Source organism: Trachypithecus francoisi, unplaced genomic scaffold, assembly GCF_009764315.1.
Source record: "Trachypithecus francoisi isolate TF-2019V2 unplaced genomic scaffold, Tfra_2.0 Lachesis_group10, whole genome shotgun sequence".
In the NCBI taxonomy this organism is placed as follows: domain Eukaryota; kingdom Metazoa; phylum Chordata; class Mammalia; order Primates; family Cercopithecidae; genus Trachypithecus; species Trachypithecus francoisi.
In genome coordinates, this window is record NW_022681455.1 from 81,579,152 (window position 1) to 81,600,038 (window position 20,887).

At 48.0% G+C, this 20,887-nt stretch overlaps 1 protein-coding gene across 7 annotated transcripts in view; it reads left to right on the forward strand.

Annotated features, from left to right (window-relative positions):
• The window catches only part of KIAA0556 (KIAA0556 ortholog), a 233,770-nt gene that overhangs the window by 69,509 nt on the left and 143,374 nt on the right, over window positions 1-20,887 (forward strand). For 6 of the 7 annotated variants that reach the window (XR_004438849.1, XM_033217910.1, XM_033217909.1 and 3 more), the window contains exons 3-5: window positions 724-800; window positions 10,577-10,746; window positions 12,973-13,070. Coding sequence is in view for 5 of the 7 variants with exons in the window: in XM_033217910.1 (XP_033073801.1) it covers window positions 724-800; window positions 10,577-10,746; window positions 12,973-13,070 (345 nt within the window). In the remaining 2 variants the exon portion in view is untranslated. The remainder of the gene's footprint in view (window positions 1-723; window positions 801-10,576; window positions 10,747-12,972; window positions 13,071-20,887) is intronic. The other variant, XM_033217914.1, reaches the window with a different exon arrangement.

The window sequence follows — 20,887 nt, forward strand, 5'->3', positions numbered from 1 at the left end:
TTAACATATATTTCTCTTGAAATGGCAAGGGGAAAATAAGATTCCCCTCCCCTTTTTGTTCTTTGAGACAGTCTGTTGCCCAGGCCGGAGTGCAGTGGTGCAATCATGGCTCGCTGCAGCTTCAACTTCCCAGACTCAGGCAGTCCTCCCCCTTCAGCCCCCCAAGTAGCTGGGACCACAGGCATGCACCACCCATGCCTGGCTAATTTTTAAATTATTTGTAGAGATAAGGTCTCCCTAGGTTACCCAGGCTAGTCTGGAACTCCTGGGCTCAAGCAATCCTGTCGCCTCAGCCTCCCAAAGTGCTAGTTTTACAGGCATGAGCCACTGTGCCTGACCAAGATCCCCTTTTAAACAACTGATTTGGGTTGCATCTGGTCATGACAATTAAGACAACTAAATAATGAGTGTTGAGAAAACAGTACAGCCCAAATCATGTCAGAGCCCTTGATCTTAGAGGGCATGGGAGGAATGAAGAGCAGTGAGAGGCGAGAATTGACCTCCTTTTCATAGATAATTAAAGGTGTGTACGCCTAAGACCCATGGGACCATCAGACAATCTCTGGGGCTCTGGGTCGCTGGAGCGATGCGCCGGGGGAGCTGGGCCTTCGTCAAGGTCAGCCTCCGCCTCTCAGCCTCCTGTGCCGGTGTGTGCCGCACCTGCGCTCTCAGTCAGCGATTCCCTGCATTCCGATATCACACTGCTCTGTTTCTTCATTTCAGGGTTACGCTAAGGACATGGTGACAGACTTTGATGAGAAACATGATGAGTATTTAATATTGCTTCAGCAGAGGAACCGGTAAGAGAAGCCGCTCGACGGCAGCCCTTGATATTAGCCAAGTAAAAATCTATTTAGATTTATTAACAGCAGACAGGCCCTGCCTCACATAGGAATGAGATGCGGAGTCCCCCTCCACTCAGAGGCTTAGAATATTCTCTGCAACCCCAGCTCCTATTTCTCCATTCACTGATTTAATTGCATCTTTTGACTGAGCTGTAGCAAACTGTTCGATGTGTAAGTACCGCCTCTTCCCTCCCAGCTCCTGTTCTGGGAGAAGATAAGGTTGTCAAAAAAAGCTCGAATTTGGCAGGGCTTGTGCAAGAACCACCTGAAGAGCCCAGTCTGTGATCGCACAGGCTTTGACAATCCCTGAAATCTGAGCCTATAATCATGTCGTGTTATGCAAAAATGGAGTCATTTTACATTGGTGTTTGAAGTTGGTCGATAAGTCATTTGAAGTTAAAGTAGGACTGATTTTGTCTCTGGAGTGCTGGTTCTTGAAAAAGCTTGCAGTAGGTCCAGTGTGTAGCGATCAAGGACAAAGCATCATGGTCTGGTTTGAAAGAGGCATCATTCCTCGGTTCCTTTGTAGGGCTGAGGAAGTTCATTTTCAGTTCACCGCAGTTTGTCTTCAGGCCTCAAACCTTGCAATAAGCTGGGGATTTGCAAATTCAGATTCTAGGGATGGCCAGGCAGTGAGTGGAGCCGGCTCAGTGGGACAGTGGGTACCTGGAGCTCCTGTCTCCAAGCTGCTCAGCCCAGGCCAGCTGTCTGTGAGACCACAGTTCCCCTCAGGTCCTGATCCTCCCAAGTCTGCCAGAGAAGCTGGAGATCTGGATTTGGTCTGTGAAATCTCCTGAGTTTTAAAATGTTGGTAATGAATTCAAATTAAAGCACAAAGCAAACAGAAAAACAATGCAGGCCCACAGAACTGGTGGGAGGAGGGGGAAGAAAGGGAGATGGGTACGAATGTGGGCCTCTGTGTTATGGGAGTGGGCTTAGGGTCTCGAAGATAACAGAGTCTGGGGTAAGGAGGTGTCATCCTGCATGTGACTTCAGCTCTGGTCTCACTGACTGGACTTGGTGTTATCAATAGGGGCTCTGGTGGCATATTGCATGGGACAAGTTTTTGTAATCTCACGAATTGCAGGAGTTTAGCATCTCTACCCACCAGCCCCTTTACTACATTTCATTAAGACCCTAAATTCCATCTATGACAGCACCCACCCACTTTCCAGACACCCACCCACTGAGGCAGCCCCACCCCTGTTGGAGATCTTCTGAACAGTCTCTCCAGGGCCAGCCAGAAACACCACAACAGTGTCCTCTGTGCCCAGCAGCTCTGTGCTCATCCACCTCCATCCCCACATCAGCCTCAAACTAGAACAGCGAAGGCTTGTGCTGATTAGACCAACGTGAGTTTCCATCATCATTAATGCCACGGAGCAGGATGTTTTTATTCAATCTCTGGCAGACTAGATGGTACCACTGAACACCTGGGTGATCGTTTAATCATCTGCATGTGACTTGTCTGGGGAGAGGCTGTCACAGTTCCTTATGAACAAATTGTTTCTCATTAATTGGGGGATCAATAAGTGTGCAATCAAAGAGGCACTGGCCGATAGTATAAATGAGAATTTCCAGAGACAAGGTTATAGCACAAAGACAATTAAAAGCTATATCAAAACTGAGTTGCCATAAAATTTGGGGGGATGTGTTGTCACCAAGGGGGAGCTGTCACGATGACAGGAAATTAGAAGGTAGAGCTGGAAAGAAACACCTTCCAGTGGAGACTTGTGAAGAATGGGAATCCCTGTGAGCCATCATCGGTGAAATCTCAAAGGCACCTTTTACAGAGTGCCAGCCATATGCCAGGCATCTCATCCCATCATTTTACTTTATCTGCACAGTACCCAATGGGACAGAGTTACTGTACCCATTTTACAGGCAAGGAAGTGGAGGCTCTGAGCAGTGAGCAACTTGCCCGAGGTCTCACAGCCAGAAAGTGGTGGAGCCGGCCTGGACTCTACCTTTTGCTTAATGTTGTCATAAATAATCAAGAGGAGAAAAAAAACCTGCCGGATTGCCAGTGGCCCTAAGTTAAGTGAGGAGGGGTTTTGTGTGAAGAACTGCAATTTACTTGGAAATCTAGTTGTAGGACCTGATAGAAAACTAGCCTCTGAGCTTTACCCTGGACATTGAGGGAGATGAAAACCCAGGCTGCTTATCTGGGTTGTCTGTAACCTGAGAAGGGGGGATGTAATCGTTGGAGTGAGTTCTGAACAGAGGTCTGCCTAGAACACAGCTGCCCATAAGAAGCAGGGCAGCATTTTTCTTTTATTCATTCAGCAGGATTTCACTGAGTACCTTCTAAGTGCCTGGCATTGCCATTAATGCAAAGGGAAGCATTGTGATAAGGAAGACACAGACTGTATTAGTTAGTGTTTTTTGGCTGTTAGAGACAGAAACCCAAGGTAAATGGACTTAAGCAGCTAGGAAACACTGGCTCATTAAATTAAGAAATCCAACATCGAGCTGGGAATGGTGGCTTCTGCTTGTAATCTCAACTATGCAGGAGGCGAAGGCAGGAGGATCGCTTGAGCCCAGAAGTTCAAGACCCTGTCTCTAAAATATTTTTTTAAAATAGCCAGGTGTGGTGGCACCCACCTATAGTTCTAGCTACTCACTACTTAGGAGGCTGAGGTGAGAGGGTCACTTGTGTCTAGGAGTTCAAGGCTGCAGTGAGCTATGATCATGCCACTGTACTCCAGTCTGGGTGACAGAGTGAGACACTGTCTCTAAAAAAAAAGAAATTCATCATGATACTCTTGGTCTCAGGCCTAGGTAGATCCAAGTGCTTAGATGATGTAATCAAAATCAACTATTCTCCATTTTCTCTACCCTCGTTTTCCCATATTAGAGCCATTCTCAGGCAGGTACTTCACTTGCAGTGGCCAAGACAGCCAGGAAAAGCCCCTACGTGCATCCTACCTGGAAGTATTAGGGATCTTTCCTAATGCTTCCAGCGAAAGTGCTGAGGAAGTTTCCCATTGGCCTGGCGTGGGCCCAGTTCCATCCCAAGCTATGTTAGGCCATTTTTGCATTACTATAAAGAAACAGCTAAGACTTGGTAATTTATAAAGAAAACAGGTTTCATTGTCTTACAATTTTGCAGGCTGTACAGGAAGCATGGTGCCGCCATCTGCTTGGCTTGTGGGGAGGCCTCAGGGAGCTTGTATTCATGGCAGAAGGCAAAGTGGATGCAGGCACATCACGTGGTGAGAGTAGGAGAGAGAGGGTGGGGGGAGGTGCCACACACTTTTAAATAGCCAGATCTTGGGAGAACTCACTATCGCAAGGATAGCATCAAGGGGATGGTGCTAAACCACTCATGAGAACTCTGCCCCCATGATTCAGTCACCTCCCACCAGGTCCTACCTCGACACTGGGGATTACAATCCAACATGAGATTTAGAGGGGACCTACATTCTAACTATATACAAGCCAGTCACTCCCTGTGTCCTGCACAGTCTGCTGGCTGTTCCTTGGTCACCCCACTAAATTGTGCGGTGGAGTCAGTTTCACCCAGTGGAGTCAGTTTCATGGAGTGAAAGAAGGAATGGTGCTGTACCCACAGATCTGAGATGGGGGAGATTCCGGCCAGGCAGAGAGAGCAGGTGTCCACCACATAGCTCTTATCCTTGAAGAACTCCCCAGGTAGTGGCAGGGTGAGCACAAGGCCACCTATGACAAAAGAAGCAGAAAGTGATTGTGTGCTTCAGGAGAGGACTGGGGGCAGGGAGTAGGGGGACAGAATCTGGAGATGTGACAGCCCTGCCTCACCCCTGCAGAAACTCTCCCAGCTGCCTGTCCCAGTGGACTCTGAGTGATTCTTGTCACTCAACCTCATGAAAGAGGTAATCGCACCTGACAGGATTCATGAAAGAGCAGGCAGAGTGATCAAAGGTCTGAGTAATGAGGATGGACTGAGAAGATGAGGGCCCTTGTATCTGAAGAGGTGACGGCAGATAGGGGCTGTAATATACACCCACCTCTAGACTGTAGGGGGTAGACCCAGATTTGCTCTCCAGGTCCAAGAATCCAGCAATGCTGTGATCATTTGGTCCTTGAGAAAGGTCATTCAGGGGAAATTTACGGGAAAACTTGCCCACAAAACTGCCTGCAGCCTCAGGAGAAGATCCAGGCAGAAAGAAGGAAGGAGAGAACCAGCATCTGGTTCTCTCGCCTGGGCCTTTATCTGAGCCAGAGCTTTAACCCAGTCTGTCCTTTTGTCCTCATGGCAGTCCAGGGAGGTGCCAGCATCTTTAGTCTCCTGTTACAGAAGAGGAAACAGACCCCAGGGAGGTTTAGAGACTTGCTCAAGGTCACGCAGGCTGGGGAAATGGCGGAGCCTCCGGCACTGAGCTCTGTCCTCCACACTCACCTCCTCCACCTGCACAGATGCTCTTATGTGCAGCTCTGTGGAGCATCCTAGGGGACTTACAGGTTCTGGGGAGGAATGGCAGGCTTTCTGTACCCCTGCCTTCCCTGTCTTCACCCTTTAAGACTGGACTCAAATGCCACCTCCTCCAAGGAGCCCCCAGTTGCGAGCCAGTGCTCCCTCCTGTGACCTCTTCTTGCTCAGAGCCTCTGTGATGTCTGGTGCTAAAGTCAAGGAACAGCAGGAAGGAGCAGGGGAGAGCACAAGTACTTCAGCCCCATGGGCCAGAACTCAAATCCAGGTTGGAGGTTTCCTTGACTCTCTAGCCTTGGGCAAGTTCATTTCTAAAATAGGCCAACATAACCTCAATCCCAGGATCACTTAAGGGTGAAGTGAGACAAGGCTCTTAAAGGCCCATAGCAAGCCCCCTACCCAACCCAGCGTTCATCATCATCATCAACATCATTATCATCATCATTCAGTTATGGACTGATTGATTGATTGAGATGGGGGTCTCACTCTGTTGCCTAGGCTGGAGTGCATTGATGTGATCGTAGCTCACTGCACTCTCCAACCTCTGGATTCAAGTGATCCTCTTGCCTCAGATTCCCTCGTAACTGGGCCTACAGGTGTGAGCCACCACATCCAGCTAATTTTTGTAATGTTTATTATGATTATCATCCTTTCAATATAAAAACCTTCTCCCCAAATTGACATCCAGGTAATTCTTGAATGACTGATCCTTGGAGAACCCCCTCAGGCGACCTGAGATGACTGAGATCTGGAGGAACCATGTGGCTCATCGGTAGTGCCATGGCAGCCACACCGCTCAGAGACCACTCAGTCATAAGCCTAGTCACAATTAGGCTGCTGCCCCCTGAGAGCACGATGACCTGCCTTTGTGTTCACTGGGTCCTCCTTGCCATCTACATCCCTGCCCTGGTGGCCCACGAGGAGGAGAATCCTCCCCGACCACACCAGCCCCAGCCATGTCAGGTCCCTAGACTCTGCCTCATCACACCCTGTACTCCCCACTCACTGTGCCTTCACTTCCTCATCTGTGAAGGTGATTCCAAAGGCCAACATGGGCATAACATGGAAATGGTGGGTGTGATGTGCGTCACATGAATGGTAGCTGTGAGCACTAGGGTATTCATCCATGTCTCCTGCCCCAACTTGAGATCCTTGGGCTCACTTGTTCCAGAAATAGGCATTGAGGCCGGATGCAGTGGCTCATGCCTGTAATCCCAGGACTTTGGGAGGCCAAGGTGGGTGGATCCACTGAGCCCAGGAGTTCGAGGCCAGCCTGGACAACACAGGAAGATCCTGTCTTAAAAAAAAAAGTACAAAAATTAGCCAGGTGTGGTGGCACGCACCTGTAGTCCCTGCTACTCAGGAGGCTGAGGTGGGAGGATTGCTTGAGCCTAGGAGATCAAGGCTGCAGTGAGCTGTGATCACACCACTGCACTCCAGCCTGGGCAACAGAGCAAGACCCGGAAAAAAAAGAAAAGAAAGAAATAGCCACTCAGAGCTTTCCTCATTCATCAGGCACCATGGCCCATAGGACAGAGGCTCAGAGTCCAGTGCAGGGGAGGAAGAATAAACAAATACACAGATACATCCATAATATAATGTTAACCAGTGATAGCGTGCCATGGAAAAAGTTGAACCAGCAAGCCAGTAGAGGGTGGCAGGGCAGCAGGAGGGAAGAACTCGATTTTAGATAGGGCAGGAGTGGAATCTGATTTATCTGAGTTCCCTGTGCCCAGGACAGCTTTTTATGCAAAGTAGGCTATCAATTTTTTAAAAAACACTTTTCTTTGATGCCACCTGAATATTACTGATGCACTCCGCTGCAGTAGGGGAGTTCCTTTAGCAATTCCTTTCACAGTCTGAATAATTATCTCCTAATTTATCAGTTTCATAAATCTACATTTTCATAAATCATTCTGCTTAAGGAGGGGCACCCATGGACTGCCTGCCTCAGATCCTGGGTAACTGGATGCCATGACTGTTAATGTGGCATCGGAAGGCAGGGAGAGAAGTTGAGGCAGGCTGTCTGCCTGGGTGATCAGATTCCCCGCCCTGTACTACCACAGGCCTCCCGGGACCTAGGCTCCCGCTTGCTCCCCAGAGATTGACGGTGCCTACATTGTCCCTTGATTGTTTGCTCCTGCAAGCGTAGCTATTGCTGTGTTTGGAAATTGTCTCTTGGTTACTTGTGTTTTTCTTCTGTTTTATGTTGTTGCCCAACAATCAGGCATCTCCCAGGCTTCCAAGGCTGGCAAGAGATAAGCAGCCTGTAATAAATGTTCCTGCCACAATTGGTGAAAAGATGAATGTATCAGCTGCTAAAGAAACGTTTAAAAAATAAACAAATCACCCACAATGCCACCACCTTCCCTCAACAACCTATTTCATTTTACATTTATCACCTTCCACGCTGGGTCCACAAACACACAGTTTTCCAACTTTACCTTTGCTACATATGCCTTCTTTTTCTTTTCATTTCATTTCTTTTCTTTCTTTCTTTCTTTCTTTCTTTCTTTTTTTTTTTTTTTTTTTTTTGGAGACAGGGTCTCTGTCTGTCACCCAGGCTGGAGTGCAGTGGCATGATCATGGCTCACTGCAGTCTCAACCTTCCCAGTTCAAGCCATCCTCCTGCCCCAGCCTCCCAAGTAGCTAGAACCACAGGTGCACGCCACCATGCCCAGCTAATTTTAATATTTTTTATAGAGACAAGGTTTCACCATGTTGCCCAGGCTAATCTCAGAATGCCTGAACTCAAGAGTTCAGTCTGCCTGCCCCAGCCTCCCAAAGTGCTGGGATTACAGGCATGAGCCACTGCGCCCTGGACTATGTATCATTTTTATTCTGCCTTTTTCATCACCACTCCCCCGCCCCCCACTGAACAGATCACAGTCCCCCATGTTTCTATAGAGTCTTCGTAATGACAGCATCTGTGTAATAGCAGCTTCCACTTCTCTGGTGTTGGACATTTGGGTTGCTTCCAGGGTTTTGTTATTACTGAACACTGACTATCTTCTTGCCCAGAGTTCATATGCTCAGGAACAATTTGCCAAAATGTGCTTACTGGGCAAAGACCAAACATATGGCATTTTCTATATTTTCATACTACTTCTGAGAAGGTTCTATGAATTACCAGCAGTGTCTAAGTTTGCCAGTTTCAACATCATCTTGCCAGCTTTACAAGTTGTCTTCATTTCGGTGTAGACTCTGGAGCCAAACTGCCTAAGTTTGCATTCTACCCCTGCTGCATACTATAATAGCTATGCGACCTTGGGCAAGTTCTTTAACCTTTCTATGCCTTATACTGCTTATCTACTAAATGGAGGTAATAAAAGTGATTACGGCCAGGCACAGAGGCTCACGCCTGTAATCCCAACACTGTGGGAGACCAAAGTGGGCAGATGGTCAGGAGTTCAAGATCAGCCTGGCCAACGTGGTGAAACCCTGTCGCTACTAACAACACAGGCAAAAAAAATTAGCCAGATGTGGTGGCACACGCCTGTAGTCCAAGCTACCTCAGCTGGGAGGCTGAGGTAGGAGAATCAGAAGTGCTTGAACCCTGGGAGGCGGAGGTTGCAGTGAGCCGAGATCGCACCACTGCACTCCAGCCTGGGCGACAGTGTGAAACTCCGTCTCAAAAAAAAAAAAGTGATTACCCTGTAGGATTATTGTGAAGAGGAACATCTTCATACAGTTGATCATTATTATTCTCTGACTCTCTGTCTGTGAGTCTGTGTCATCACTAAAACTGATCTGTAACCCCACAGTTGATACTTGTGTATTTTTGCGGTCACTTGCAGACGCATGCAGAGAGGCAACATTTTTAGTCCCCCAATTCACACGTTCCCAGCTGATACAGAACAAGGCAATTCTCTGCCTCTCATACTATAAGCAAGTGTCCTTTTTGCAGTGTACATAGTGCCATGTTTTTCACATTTTTGTGCTTTCTGCTGGCGATTTCGTTGCTTAAACTGGCCTCATACATAGTGCAGAAATGCTGTTCAGTGTTCCTAGGCATGAGGCTGTGATGTGCCTTATGAAGAAAATATATATGTTGGGAAGCTTTGTTCAGGCATGAGTGATAGTGCTTTTGACTGTGAGTTCGGTGTGAATGAATCAACGATGTAATAAGGCATCTTTAAACAGAAACACACATACACAAGGTTCTGTGTTGATTGGGTCATGAAAATGTGACCAAAGACTCACAGGCACCTAACCCTGTATTTCCTCTAGGAGCAGTAGTTCCAAATTGGCTAATTCAGAATTCACAGTGACTTTCTAGACCACTTGTACTGTGAATAATGAGAATCAACTTTAGGTTTTTAGAGCAGAGTTTAGCATACAGTGTGTACCTTTTATGTGATTGCTATTATTTTTTAAAATTTAAATTGTGCTAATTTGATTGGCATTTATTTAATTACTGAAGAAGATGCACACTTGTTGCTAGGTTGGCTGGTTGTATAAATGTAGTTGATGTAGGGGCGTCTAAAGCTGTGTATAAAATGCAGGCGAATCTGGCGTCCAATGGAAGCAGTTTTCTGGGGGCTGAAGAGAACACTGTACCCTGCATATGGCAGTGTGACATCAGGATTGGGTAAAGGACCAGGCTCAAGGTGTAAGGATGGTCTTCAGTGAAAGCTAAATTAGGGACCTGGCCACACTCCTGCCTTTTAGCCAAAAGACATGATAATTCTATTGTTAACCTTGAACCAACGCCTGCATTGATATATTTTTTAACTGCATTAGAATATGAAATGATGGCCTTTGAAATATCAGGGGTGAGTGTTTTGAGAACACAACTATTCACTGAAGCAAAACATTAGCCCACCTGGTCTGACGAAAGATGTTTTCTGATTTGTAAATGGATGGTGTGAAATCTCTCTCACAAAGCCTGAGAGCCTAAAAACCACTTTTTGTTACACATCAAACGAAGTTTCACACAAAATGAAATTGCATAAAATTGGTATATTTTCAGAAAGCCCAGGCTGTATGATAGCAGTATGTACACACACGCCTCCTCTCTGCCTTGGCCAGCATGGGGCCTGAACTGGGTGTGTTCTTTTTCGCTAATGTGTATTTGAACCTCAGAATGAGAGCTGCAGAAACTTCCCTGTAGGGCCCCAAACTGTCTCCCCCTCGTGGCTTCTCTAAGTGGGTAATGGGCCTGTTAGAGGCTGTTTGTAGACAAACAGCTGGGCACACGCCCCCTGGGCTCTGATTAGAGACGCTTCACTGTGGGAACAGCAGTTCGCTCCTGGCTTGGGGGTTCAGCAGCCCAGACTCTCAGATGATGAGGAGGAACAAGCTACTGTTTCTCTTTCAGGATATTAAAGCATTTGAAAAGCAAGGACCCCGTGCAATTGAGGCTGGAGCACTTGGAGCAAGGTTTCTCTGTCTATGTCAACGGTGCCAATTCAGAGCTGAAATCGTCACCGCGGAAAGCCATTCACTCTGACTTCTCCAGAAGTGCCTCCCACACGGAGGGGACACACGGTGAGCACAGGCCCTCCAGGCTGAGTCACAACTCTGTTAATCAAACTTAATTAGGGGCTGGGTACAGTGGCTCACACCTGTAATCACAGCACGTTGGGAGGCTGAGGCAGGTGGATCACTTGAGGCCAAGAGTTCCAGACCAGCCCGGGCAACATGGTGAACCGCTATCTCTACTAAAAACATGAAAATTAGCCACGCATGATGGCATAGCATATACCTGTAGTCCCAGCTACTGAGGAGGCTGAGGCACAAGAATCACTTAAATCTGGGAGGCGGTGGTTGCAGTGAGCCGAAATCGTGCCACTGCACTCCAGCATGGGTGACAGAGCAAGACTCTGTCAAAAAAAAAAAAAAAATAGTGACTATGGAACCACATCCTGGGCATGTGAACAATGAACACAAGTTAACTACACCTGCATGGCCAGAAAGAGCATAAGAATGAGAAAGAGAAATCCTGTTTTATTCCTTTTTAAACTGGTCTTGGCCTCTACTACCCCAGAGCAAAGGCAGTCAAAGCAGTAAATTTCTAGCTTTTACATTTCCTGGGTCTTAAGTCAGTACTTTAAGGAAATGTCTAGGGAGATTTTGGATTATATCTGATTTTTCACTTGATATGTCTTAACTTGAGTACCTAACCCCTGTGTAATATTTGATCCCACTGCTCGTTTCTGCATTTAGTTAATCCGTACCGTGCGTCCTTTAAATGGATTTCGTGTGCCCTGTAAGAAAACCGCAGGAAGCTTGTGTGTAATAGAAAAATACCCAACCCAGCCTGGCATAGACACCAAAAATGATTGGACAGTTGAATGAATGAAACAGCAGAGCATGTGGCGTCAGGATACCATGGGGAAGCCACTTAGTCTCTCTGTGCCTTTGTTTGCTCATCTCTAAAATGGGACTCAGCGAGGCATGGTAGCTCATGCCTGTAATCCCAGCACTTTGGGAGGCCGAAGTGGGCAGATCGTTTGAGCTCAGGAGTTAGAGGCCAGCCTGGGCAACATAGTGAGACCCTGTCTCTGCAAAAAATATAAAAAGTAGCTGGGCATGGTGGTGCCTGCCTGTAGTCTCAACTACTCAGGAGACTGAGGCAGGAGAACTGATTGAGCCCAGGAAGTCAAGGTTACAGTGAGCTATGACCATGCCACCGTACTCCAGCCTGGGCGACAGAGCGAGACCCTGTTTCAAAATAAATAAATAAATATTAAAAATAAAATAAAATAAAATGGGACTGGCGAGACTGCTTATCCTAAGTAGTTGTCAGAATGCCTTTCAAAGTAGGCTGCCTTGTTGGAGAGGCCAGTGTGCTACCAAGCAAGTTATAAGAGGATCTGGAATGAGGCAGACTGGATTTGAATGAACCCTGTTCTGCCACTTTCTGGCTTTGAGACCTTAGGCAATTAGGACTTCTCTGACCCTCAGTTTCCTCTTGCATAAAATGGGAATAATTATGCCTGCCTTGCAGGCTTGCTGGGAAGATTAAATGATGTAAGAAATGTAAGTTCTCTGGCACACAGTAACTTTGATTTGTGTTATTCTAATCTATAGCCTCACAGACATGGTAAGATCCCAAGCCATTAATATATAGTAAAAGTCAAAACAACAACAAAAGGGCAAGAAGAGAAAGTGATTCCTGAAATGTTTTCCTAGGAGAGCCACTGCAGTTGAACTCAGAGTGTAGCTTGAGCTCCCCAGCCCCCAGGGCAAAGAGGGAAACCAGTGGCTCTCCTAGTTTTCATGGTGGAGGCAGACCTGCTGCTAGTAAGGAGAATTCAACTTTTCCTGGTCCAGGTTTCAGGGAGGAAGAGATAGCAGGAATCTGTGCACTTGGAACACCAGCAGTACCTTCATTCATTCATTCAGCAAAGAGATTCACCGTCTACCCTCTTTTACACAAATGATGACCTCTTGTACCGACTGTCCTGAACCTTGTCTCTATAGCTTAGAGACTCTTCTCTGTATATATAGATCTGTCTGATCTGACCATATACTATACATATTATTCCATGGCATGGATATACTGGAACTTATTTACCCATTCCTTTTTTGCTCAACATTTAGCTTGTTTTCTAATGTCTTGTTGCCACAAACAGCGCTGTAGTCAATGTCCTGATACATAAGACTTTGGGCACACTGATACGTATTTTAGACATGAGTTACAAACCAACCCAGTACTGTGAGCTTGTCATCAGTGCCTCACCCAGTCTCCTTCCCTCGTCTCTGGTGCAGATTATGGACGAAGAACTCTGTTTCGAGAAGCTGAAGAAGCCTTAAGACGCAGTTCACGGACAGCCCCCAGTAAAGTCCAGCGCCGAGGATGGCACCAGGTCTGGAGATTGTAGCCCCAGCCCATGCTTTAGAATACAGAGTGTGGGTGGCTGTGGGAATAGAAATGCAATCAGAGCATTTAAAACCCCCATGGGCCAGGCGCAGTGGCTCCTTTATGCAATCCCAGCATTTTGGGAGGGTGAGGTGGGAGGATCACTTTGAGCCCAGGAGTTCGAGACCAGCTTGGGCAACAAAGTGAGACCTCATCTCTACTAAAAATAAAAATAAAAAATTCGCCAGGTGTGGTAGCACGTACCTCTAGTCCCAGCTACTCAGGAGGCTGAGGTGTGAGGATTGCATGAGCCCAGAAGTTTAAGGCTGCAGTGAGCTACAGTCACATCACTGCACTCCAGCCTGGGCAACAGAGAAAGAGCCTGTCAAAAAAAAACAAAACAAAACAAAACAAACAAAAAAACACCCTATGGGGAGTAGGTGGGTCTGGCCAGGCACGGCCATGTTCCCTTTCTGCATGTGGTACTGACCTCTGGAGAGACCTCTCCGCTGCGTGGCCCTCCCCTTTCGATGTGGCTACTCCAGCCCCACTGAGGAGAGTAGAAAGGTCAGACTCACAGTCCCATCATGATGACTCATTCATTCAGCCCTTTTTTTTTTTTTTTTCAATTAAGTATCCCCTATATGCCAGGCACAGTCCTGGATGCCAGGGATACAGTGGGTGCATATGACAAAGCCCCTGCCCCATATAACCGAGATGCCATTTTGGGTTGCAGCTGGTGTGCTGATGTCAGGAGCTTGCATTTCGGAACATCTACCTCAGTTACCAGGCATAGGCTCAGCTCCCATGTAACTCGTTTCCTTTGCCCTCCCAGCAGAACTGTAGAGTACATTCTAACATTGTCCCTCTTTATAAGGAGCTGAAGAGATGGAGATTCAGAAAAGTTCAGTGAGTCTTCCAAGGTCAACAGCTTAAGAAGTGGCAGAATCAAGAGTCAGTCTTAGATCTTTTGCCCCAAATTCTGTGTTCTTGCTCATATAGTTCTTGATATTTTACCTCGTAGTCACTCACACCTTACTGGGGACCAGCAGGTTCCAGCCCTGTCAAATGAAGAATGACAAGGTTCACAAACTTGGAAAGGAAAGCTTTATTTCTCAAAAAGGGTGGCAGCCTCCTCCCCGGGTGGCCATTCTGGCAGGCTAGGAAACACAGCCTCAGGCCAGAAGCCAGAAACCTGCACTTTTGAAGTTCGGAGGGATAAGACAGGGATTTATGCTGAATAGGTGGCCCAATATACATATTCAGTAAGCTGTAGGAGGAGTTATGAATATTTATAAACGGAGACATATGCACATGTGCAGTTGAGCTTCATGCCTCTCCATGGATCCATCGTCAAAAAATGGCGGCATTAGCAGGATCTGAGAGTGGAGGTTTTGGCCTTCTGATGTCAAAAGGCGAATCAGGAGACACGGAAACCCTCATTGTGCATCCTCCATAGAGGGGTCAGAACCACTCCGTGGTCAGTGGTCTCTTACCAGGAATAAATGCTGGTCAGTTGTGTAGTAACCACAGAAGGGAGAGGCAGCAGGCAGGCTGTTGGTTGATATCAGTGGTGGAGTCTTTGAAAAGGGCTTGTTTCTTGCTTTCTTTTTTTTTTTTTTTTTTGAGACAGAGTCTCACTCTGTCACCCTGGGTGGAGTGCAGTGGTATGATCTTGGCTCACTGCAACCTCCACCTCCCAGTTTCAAGCAATTTTCCTGCTTCAACCTCCCAAGTAGTTGGGATTACAGGTGCCTGCCACTACACTCGTCTAATTTTGTATTTTTAATAGAGATGGGGTTTCACCATGTTGGCCAAACTCGTCTCAAACTCCTGACCTCAGGTGATCTGCCTGCCTCAGCCTCCCAAAGTGCTGGCATTACAGGCGTAAGCCACCGCACCCAGCTGAAAAGGGCTGGTTTCTTTTTAACCCTTAGAAAAGAAAACCTCTGGCGGTTAATGAGGGAGGGGATATAATGAAGCATGTCTGACCTCCCATCCTATCATGGCTGGGAACTCAGTTTTAAGGTTTCTCTGGGGTCCCCTTGGCCAAGAAGGGGTTCATTCAGTTGGCTGGGATCTTGAGATTTTATTTCTCAGTCCCGACTGCACATTTAAATGGCCTAGGGAGGTTTTAAAACATAGATACTCAGGCCCCACCCCCAGAGATTCTGACTTGCTGAGGCTTAAGCAGTGTTATTTTAAAAATTACTGTAATTTTTTCTCTTTAAAATTTTTTTTACTATATTTTTATTTTTTATATAAAATAAAATAAAATTTAAATATGTTTTTTATTTATTTTTATATATTTTAAATTTATTTTTATTCACTTTATTACCCAGGCTAGTCTTGAACTTCTGGCCTCAAGTGATCCTCCTGCCCCGGCCTCCCAAAGTGCTGAGATTTCAAGCATGAGCCACCACACCAGGCCTGTTGTTATTTTTTAACTTTGTGTTCACCAAGATTGGGAACTACTACCACATACCATTTCACACTGTACTAAATGTATGGGACTATAGTTAAATGCTTTCATACGCTTTGTCAGCCCACCCACAATAACCCTGTAGGTCAGAAAATGCCCTCATTGTGCTACTGAAAAAATCAAGACCAAGAGAGGTAAAGTGACTTCCTCAGAGTCACATAGCTACTAAGGAGGAAGGCAGACTGGAAGTTGAACTCTGGGCCTGTGGTTACAAACCCAGTGGTCTTTCTGCCTCCCCACAGGGGCATCTTCAAGTCATTGATTAATTGGGCAAGGGTGTCCCTGCCTCATCTCAGTGCTGAGGAGCCAGGCCTGGAGGACACACAGCCTAGAGGCCTCCTTTTGTCCCCTGCAATGAATATTAATTTGTTGCTAATGAGGCCTTTCTCCACTTCTCACTTAAGACAGTTCTTCTAGTTGTTTTGAGAGCCTTCTATTATCAGGAGCCATATTTGTGTCTTAGACTGTGGCTTAATAGCTGGCCCTAGAGTCTGTGCAATTTAAAAAACTTGGCCTAAGATTAATTAGCATCCTCCTCAGTCTCTCCTTGTGGTCCCACACTTCACAGGGCCTAATCATAGCTAATTTCCTGATTTCCTGATGCCTCGAGGGCTATAATTGTCCTTCTACGCTCTAGCAGTCAGGGGTCAGTCAGTGCCTAACAGCAGAGACCACTCAGGCTATTTTAAGCAGAAACAAATGCAGTGCAGGTAGTCGGGTGCTTACGAAGTCCTTGGGCTAGCATGAGGAGTGGACTCTGGGCTGGGCCTCTAGGAATGGTGCCTCAAAAGCGTGGCCAATTAGCCTGGGCCTGCCAGGAGAGCAGCTGCCGAGGACACCGTTGGGAAGGCAGGGGATCAGCATCAGGAAGGTGTCACCTTAGCTGCAATCCAGGAATCAGGGAGTTACTGCCCCAGCTTTTGGCCTCAGAGTGATCCCACGCCTGCTAGGACAACACTATGAAGACCCTGCCCCGCAGCGTGGCTAGCCAGCCAGGAACATTGTGGAAGAACTGGATGCCACCAGGACTGTGCTTAGCACTGAAACAGCCAACATCCATCCCCCTCCTCTCCTCACCTCACTTCTGCTTTCCCTGGCTCGTGTGAGACCATCTGATTGGCTGAACCTAAAGCACACCCAGAACCCAAGCCAAAATTTAACCATAATAGGTCCATTGCACGATACTGGCAAGTCTATACACGTAGACACCAGGTTTCAGCAGAGAGAGATGTTTAATTGTAGGGCCGCCAAATGAGATAGGAGGAAACCTCAAATCTGTTTCCCGGAGGAGTTTGGGGCCAGTGTTTTTAAGGGTTTTGGTGTGGGCTGATGTGTGGAGATCATTGATTGGTGGAAGAGTGCAGGGTGAAGTCACGGGACAGGGAGATGAAGAAGGTGTGTTCTCACGCAAATCCCGTTCTTCTGTGGGGGCCTTCAAACTGGCTAGCGTCAGTTGTTTTGCTGGAATTTAAGATCTGGAAAACATCTTAAGCAATTCTTAAACAAAAGCTTTAATGATTCTACAGTCAGAAATCTATAAGGAATAATGGGAATGCTAATGGTCAATATCCAGTGAATTTCAGTTACAAGGAAGTGGGTCAAAGTGCAGTGATTAATGCTGAATTATAACTATATTCTGTGAGAATTCTTGTTAACCCTGTGAGGACAGCTTCAGAAAGGGAGTCTGGGAAATGCAGTATTTGGCTTTCTGGTCTCTCCCCCACAGAAAGGCTCCCCAGGAGGAGTGTGGGATGGGTACCGAGTGCCAGCCTCCTCCAGTCCAAAGCATGGACTCTGCTCCACACACCCAGGCCTTTGGGGACCACCCTTAAAGATAGAGACAAACCAGAAAGCATTCAGAAGTGGTGAATGAACTACAACATGTGTCATGAATGAAATCATCTGTTAATTTAACAGACATGTATTGGCACCCAGCAGGGCCCAGGCACTGTGCAAAGCTCTAGGGTTCAAAAAATCCAAGAAGGCTCAGTTCCTGCCTTTGAAACTCGGGCTGTGAAGACATGGGGACTGCTTAACTAGGCAGAGGGTGTGACACCTGACTTCAAACACATGGAGGGCGGGCCTGGTGGGGTCCGGAAGTTAACCACTTGAAGCCTGTGGGTCAAACTTGCCCCCCAGATAATGGTTGTTGGACTCACAAAGTTTTAAAAAGACTTTTAGAAGCTTGCCAACATTTAAATTCACAAGATTTTATATTAAAAATATATCTAGCCAGGCACGATGGCTCATGCCTGTAATCCTAGCACTTTAGGAGGCCGAGGAAGGAGGATCACCTGAGCTCAGGAGTTCAAGACCATCCCTGGCAACATAGCAAGTCCCATCTCTACTAAAACTAAAAAAATGAGCCAGGCATAGTAGCGCACACCTCTAGTCCCAGCTACTGAGGAGGCTGAGACAGTTAGGATCACTTGAGGCCAGGAGTTCAAGGGTACAATGAGCCATGACCACACGACTGTACTCCAGACGGGGGGACACAGCAAGACCCTATCTCAAAATCAAAAATCTAGATTTCTTCTTCCCTGAAAAAAATGGAAAAGTCTGGCCCCCACGCTGGGCCGTCCTCCTCCCCACTAGGCAGCCAGCAGCAGGAGCCGTGTCCAACAGCTTTGCTTTGGACAGGACACGAGCCTTCCTGTTTACCAAAGTCCCTACCACTCCCCAGAGCTTCAGTGGTGAGGCTGAGCGGTAGCTGTGGTTTATTATCAGATTTAGGCTATGGTTTCTCTTATCTCATGTTTCCATTTCCCACCTGGCTCTTTGGGGCATTTGAATTTGTGGCCCCTGGAGAATGGAAGGAATAGGCTTTGGACTCCTCACTGACTGTGTGCCCCGGAGCTGGCTGTGTAACCTCTCTGAGCTGTGTGCCCTGGAACTGGCCGTGTAACCTCTCTGAGCTGTGTGCCCTGGAGCTGGCCGTGTCACCTCTCTGAGCTGTGTGTCTTGGAGCTGGCCGTGTAACCTCTCTGAGCTGTGTGCCCTGGAGCTGGCCGTGTAACCTCTCTGAGCTGTGTGCCCTGGAGCTGGCTGTGTAACCTCTCTGAGCTGTGTGTCTTGGAGCTGGCCGTGTAACCTCTCTGAGCTGTGTGCCCTGGAGCTGGCCGTGTAACCTCTCTGAGCTGTGTGCCCTGGAGCTGGCCGTGTAACCTCTCTGAGCTGTGTGCCCTGGAGCTGGCCGTGTAACCTCTCTGAGCTGTGTGCCCTGGAGCTGGCTTTTAACCTCTCTGAGCTGTGTGTCTTGGAGCTGGCTGTGTAACCTCTCTGAACTGTGTGTCTTGGAGCTGGCTGTGTAACCTCTCTGAGCTGTATGCCCTGGAACTGGCTGTGTAACCTCTCTGAGCTGTGTGTCTTGGAGCTGGCTGTGTAACCTCTCTGAGCTGTATGCCCTGGAACTGGCTGTGTAACCTCTCTGAGCTGTGTGCCCTGGAGCTGGCTTTTAACCTCTCTGAGCTGTGTGTCTTGGAGCTGGCTGTGTAACCTCTCTGAACTGTGTGTCTTGGAGCTGGCTGTGTAACCTCTCTGAGCTGTGTGCCCTGGAGCTGGCTTTTAACCTCTCTGAGCTGTGTGTCTTGGAGCTGGCTGTGTAACCTCTCTGAGCTGTGTGTCTTGGAGCTGGCTGTGTAACCTCTCTGAGCTGTGTGTCTTGGAGCTGGCTGAGTAACTTCTCTGAGCTGTGTGTGTGTAACCTCTGTGAGCTGTGTGTCTTGGAGCTGGCTGTGTAACCTCTCTGAGTTGTGTGCCCTGGAGCTGGCTGTGTAACCTCTCTGAACTGTGTGCCCTGGAGCTGGCTGTGTAACCTCTCTGAGCTGTGTGCCCCGGAGCTGGCCAGGTAACCTCTCTAAGTTACGTGCCCCAGATCTGGCCATGTGACTTCTGTGAGCTGTGTGCTCTGGAGCTGGCCATGTAACCACTCTGAGCTTCGATTTCATCATCAATGAAACCTCCCAGGGCTGCTGGAGTGGAGCGTGTGCAGTGTGCATTACAGGTGGTCCATCAGCAGGGGATGCCTGCTGCTTCAGGTGGGAACAGGGGACAGACATGTCCAGAGGAATGGCTAAGAGCACAGACCCTGGAACCTTCCAGCAGCCCCAGTGCAAAGTCTTGGCTCTACCTCCTGCCAGCTGCACAGTGGCTAAGATGCTTAACCCCTCGGTGCCTGCTCTCTCATTTGTCATGTGGGGTTGGTAATGGTAATTAATGAGGGCAATTAATGAGGATCAGATGGGCCCATGTTTGGAGAGAGGCTGAAGCAGTGCCTGGCACAGGAGAAATAGTTAGTGAATGGTACTGACTGTTGTTGTTTTAATCAGTGGAGGGGCAGATGGGGAGGGCAGCTGGGCCTGGAGGCCTCAGGGCCCTTCACTCTAGTATGTTCCTTTGCTCACTCATACTTTACTTCATTCATTCTGTGCTCATGTATTGAGCACATACTCAGTTTTGGCACTTACAGCTGCCAGGTTCCGAGCAGTGAGGCCAGCCCTGACTTCCTGGAGCTCATATTGATGGGGAGAGGATGGGGAGGTTGGGAAGGCAAAGGACCAAAGGCAAGCAAGTGAGTCGGGAGACAGTGCTACGAAGGAAGGACAGAGGACAGCAGCCTGAAAGAGAAGGTGTCAGGGAAGCGTTCCTTCAGCGAGGGTGTGCAGCACAGCCTCCCAAGGGACCCCATCGCAGCCAGGACCTGAGAGTTACCTGGAGCCAGCCCTGGAAAGATCTGTGGCTGGGGGAGGGTTTCAGGTGAGGGCAGTGGGCACTGGGCACAGGCTAAAAGGAGGCGGGGTGATCAGGACAGGCTGGCAGAAAGGGTGGAGATGAGGGTGTCAGGGTTGCAGGTAGGAAGAACCAGCCATGCAGGGCCTAGAAGACCACAGGAGGAAGTTTGGATTTCAATCTAAATGTGAGGAATTTCCAAGAGGGTTGAAACAGGAGAGCGCCATGTTTGGGTTCATGTTTTGGGTTCATGTGTGCAGAAAGGACTGCCCACAGGGGCAAGGGGCTAGAGGAGGAACAGGAAGCCTTTGAAGCAGGGCTTCCTCTCTCTCCACCAACCTTCCCCAGCCCCCGTCCTTGCACCTCTGTTCCCTGTCCCTGAGCTGCCGCCAACACGTAGCTTCAGTGTTCCCCTGATCCATTGTGCCTTCTCCACGTGTGGTTTTACACTCCCTCCATATTTGTTAGTTGAAAGTTTCCAAGACAGAGACAGTCTGAATCTCTCAGGTCATCTCTTTCTCAGGGCATGGCTTGGGCTGCTCCTGCTTAGCCTGGATGAGGCACCCCCTCCTACCTCAGTCAGCTATGACTGGAGCCCCTCAGAGACCAGGAGC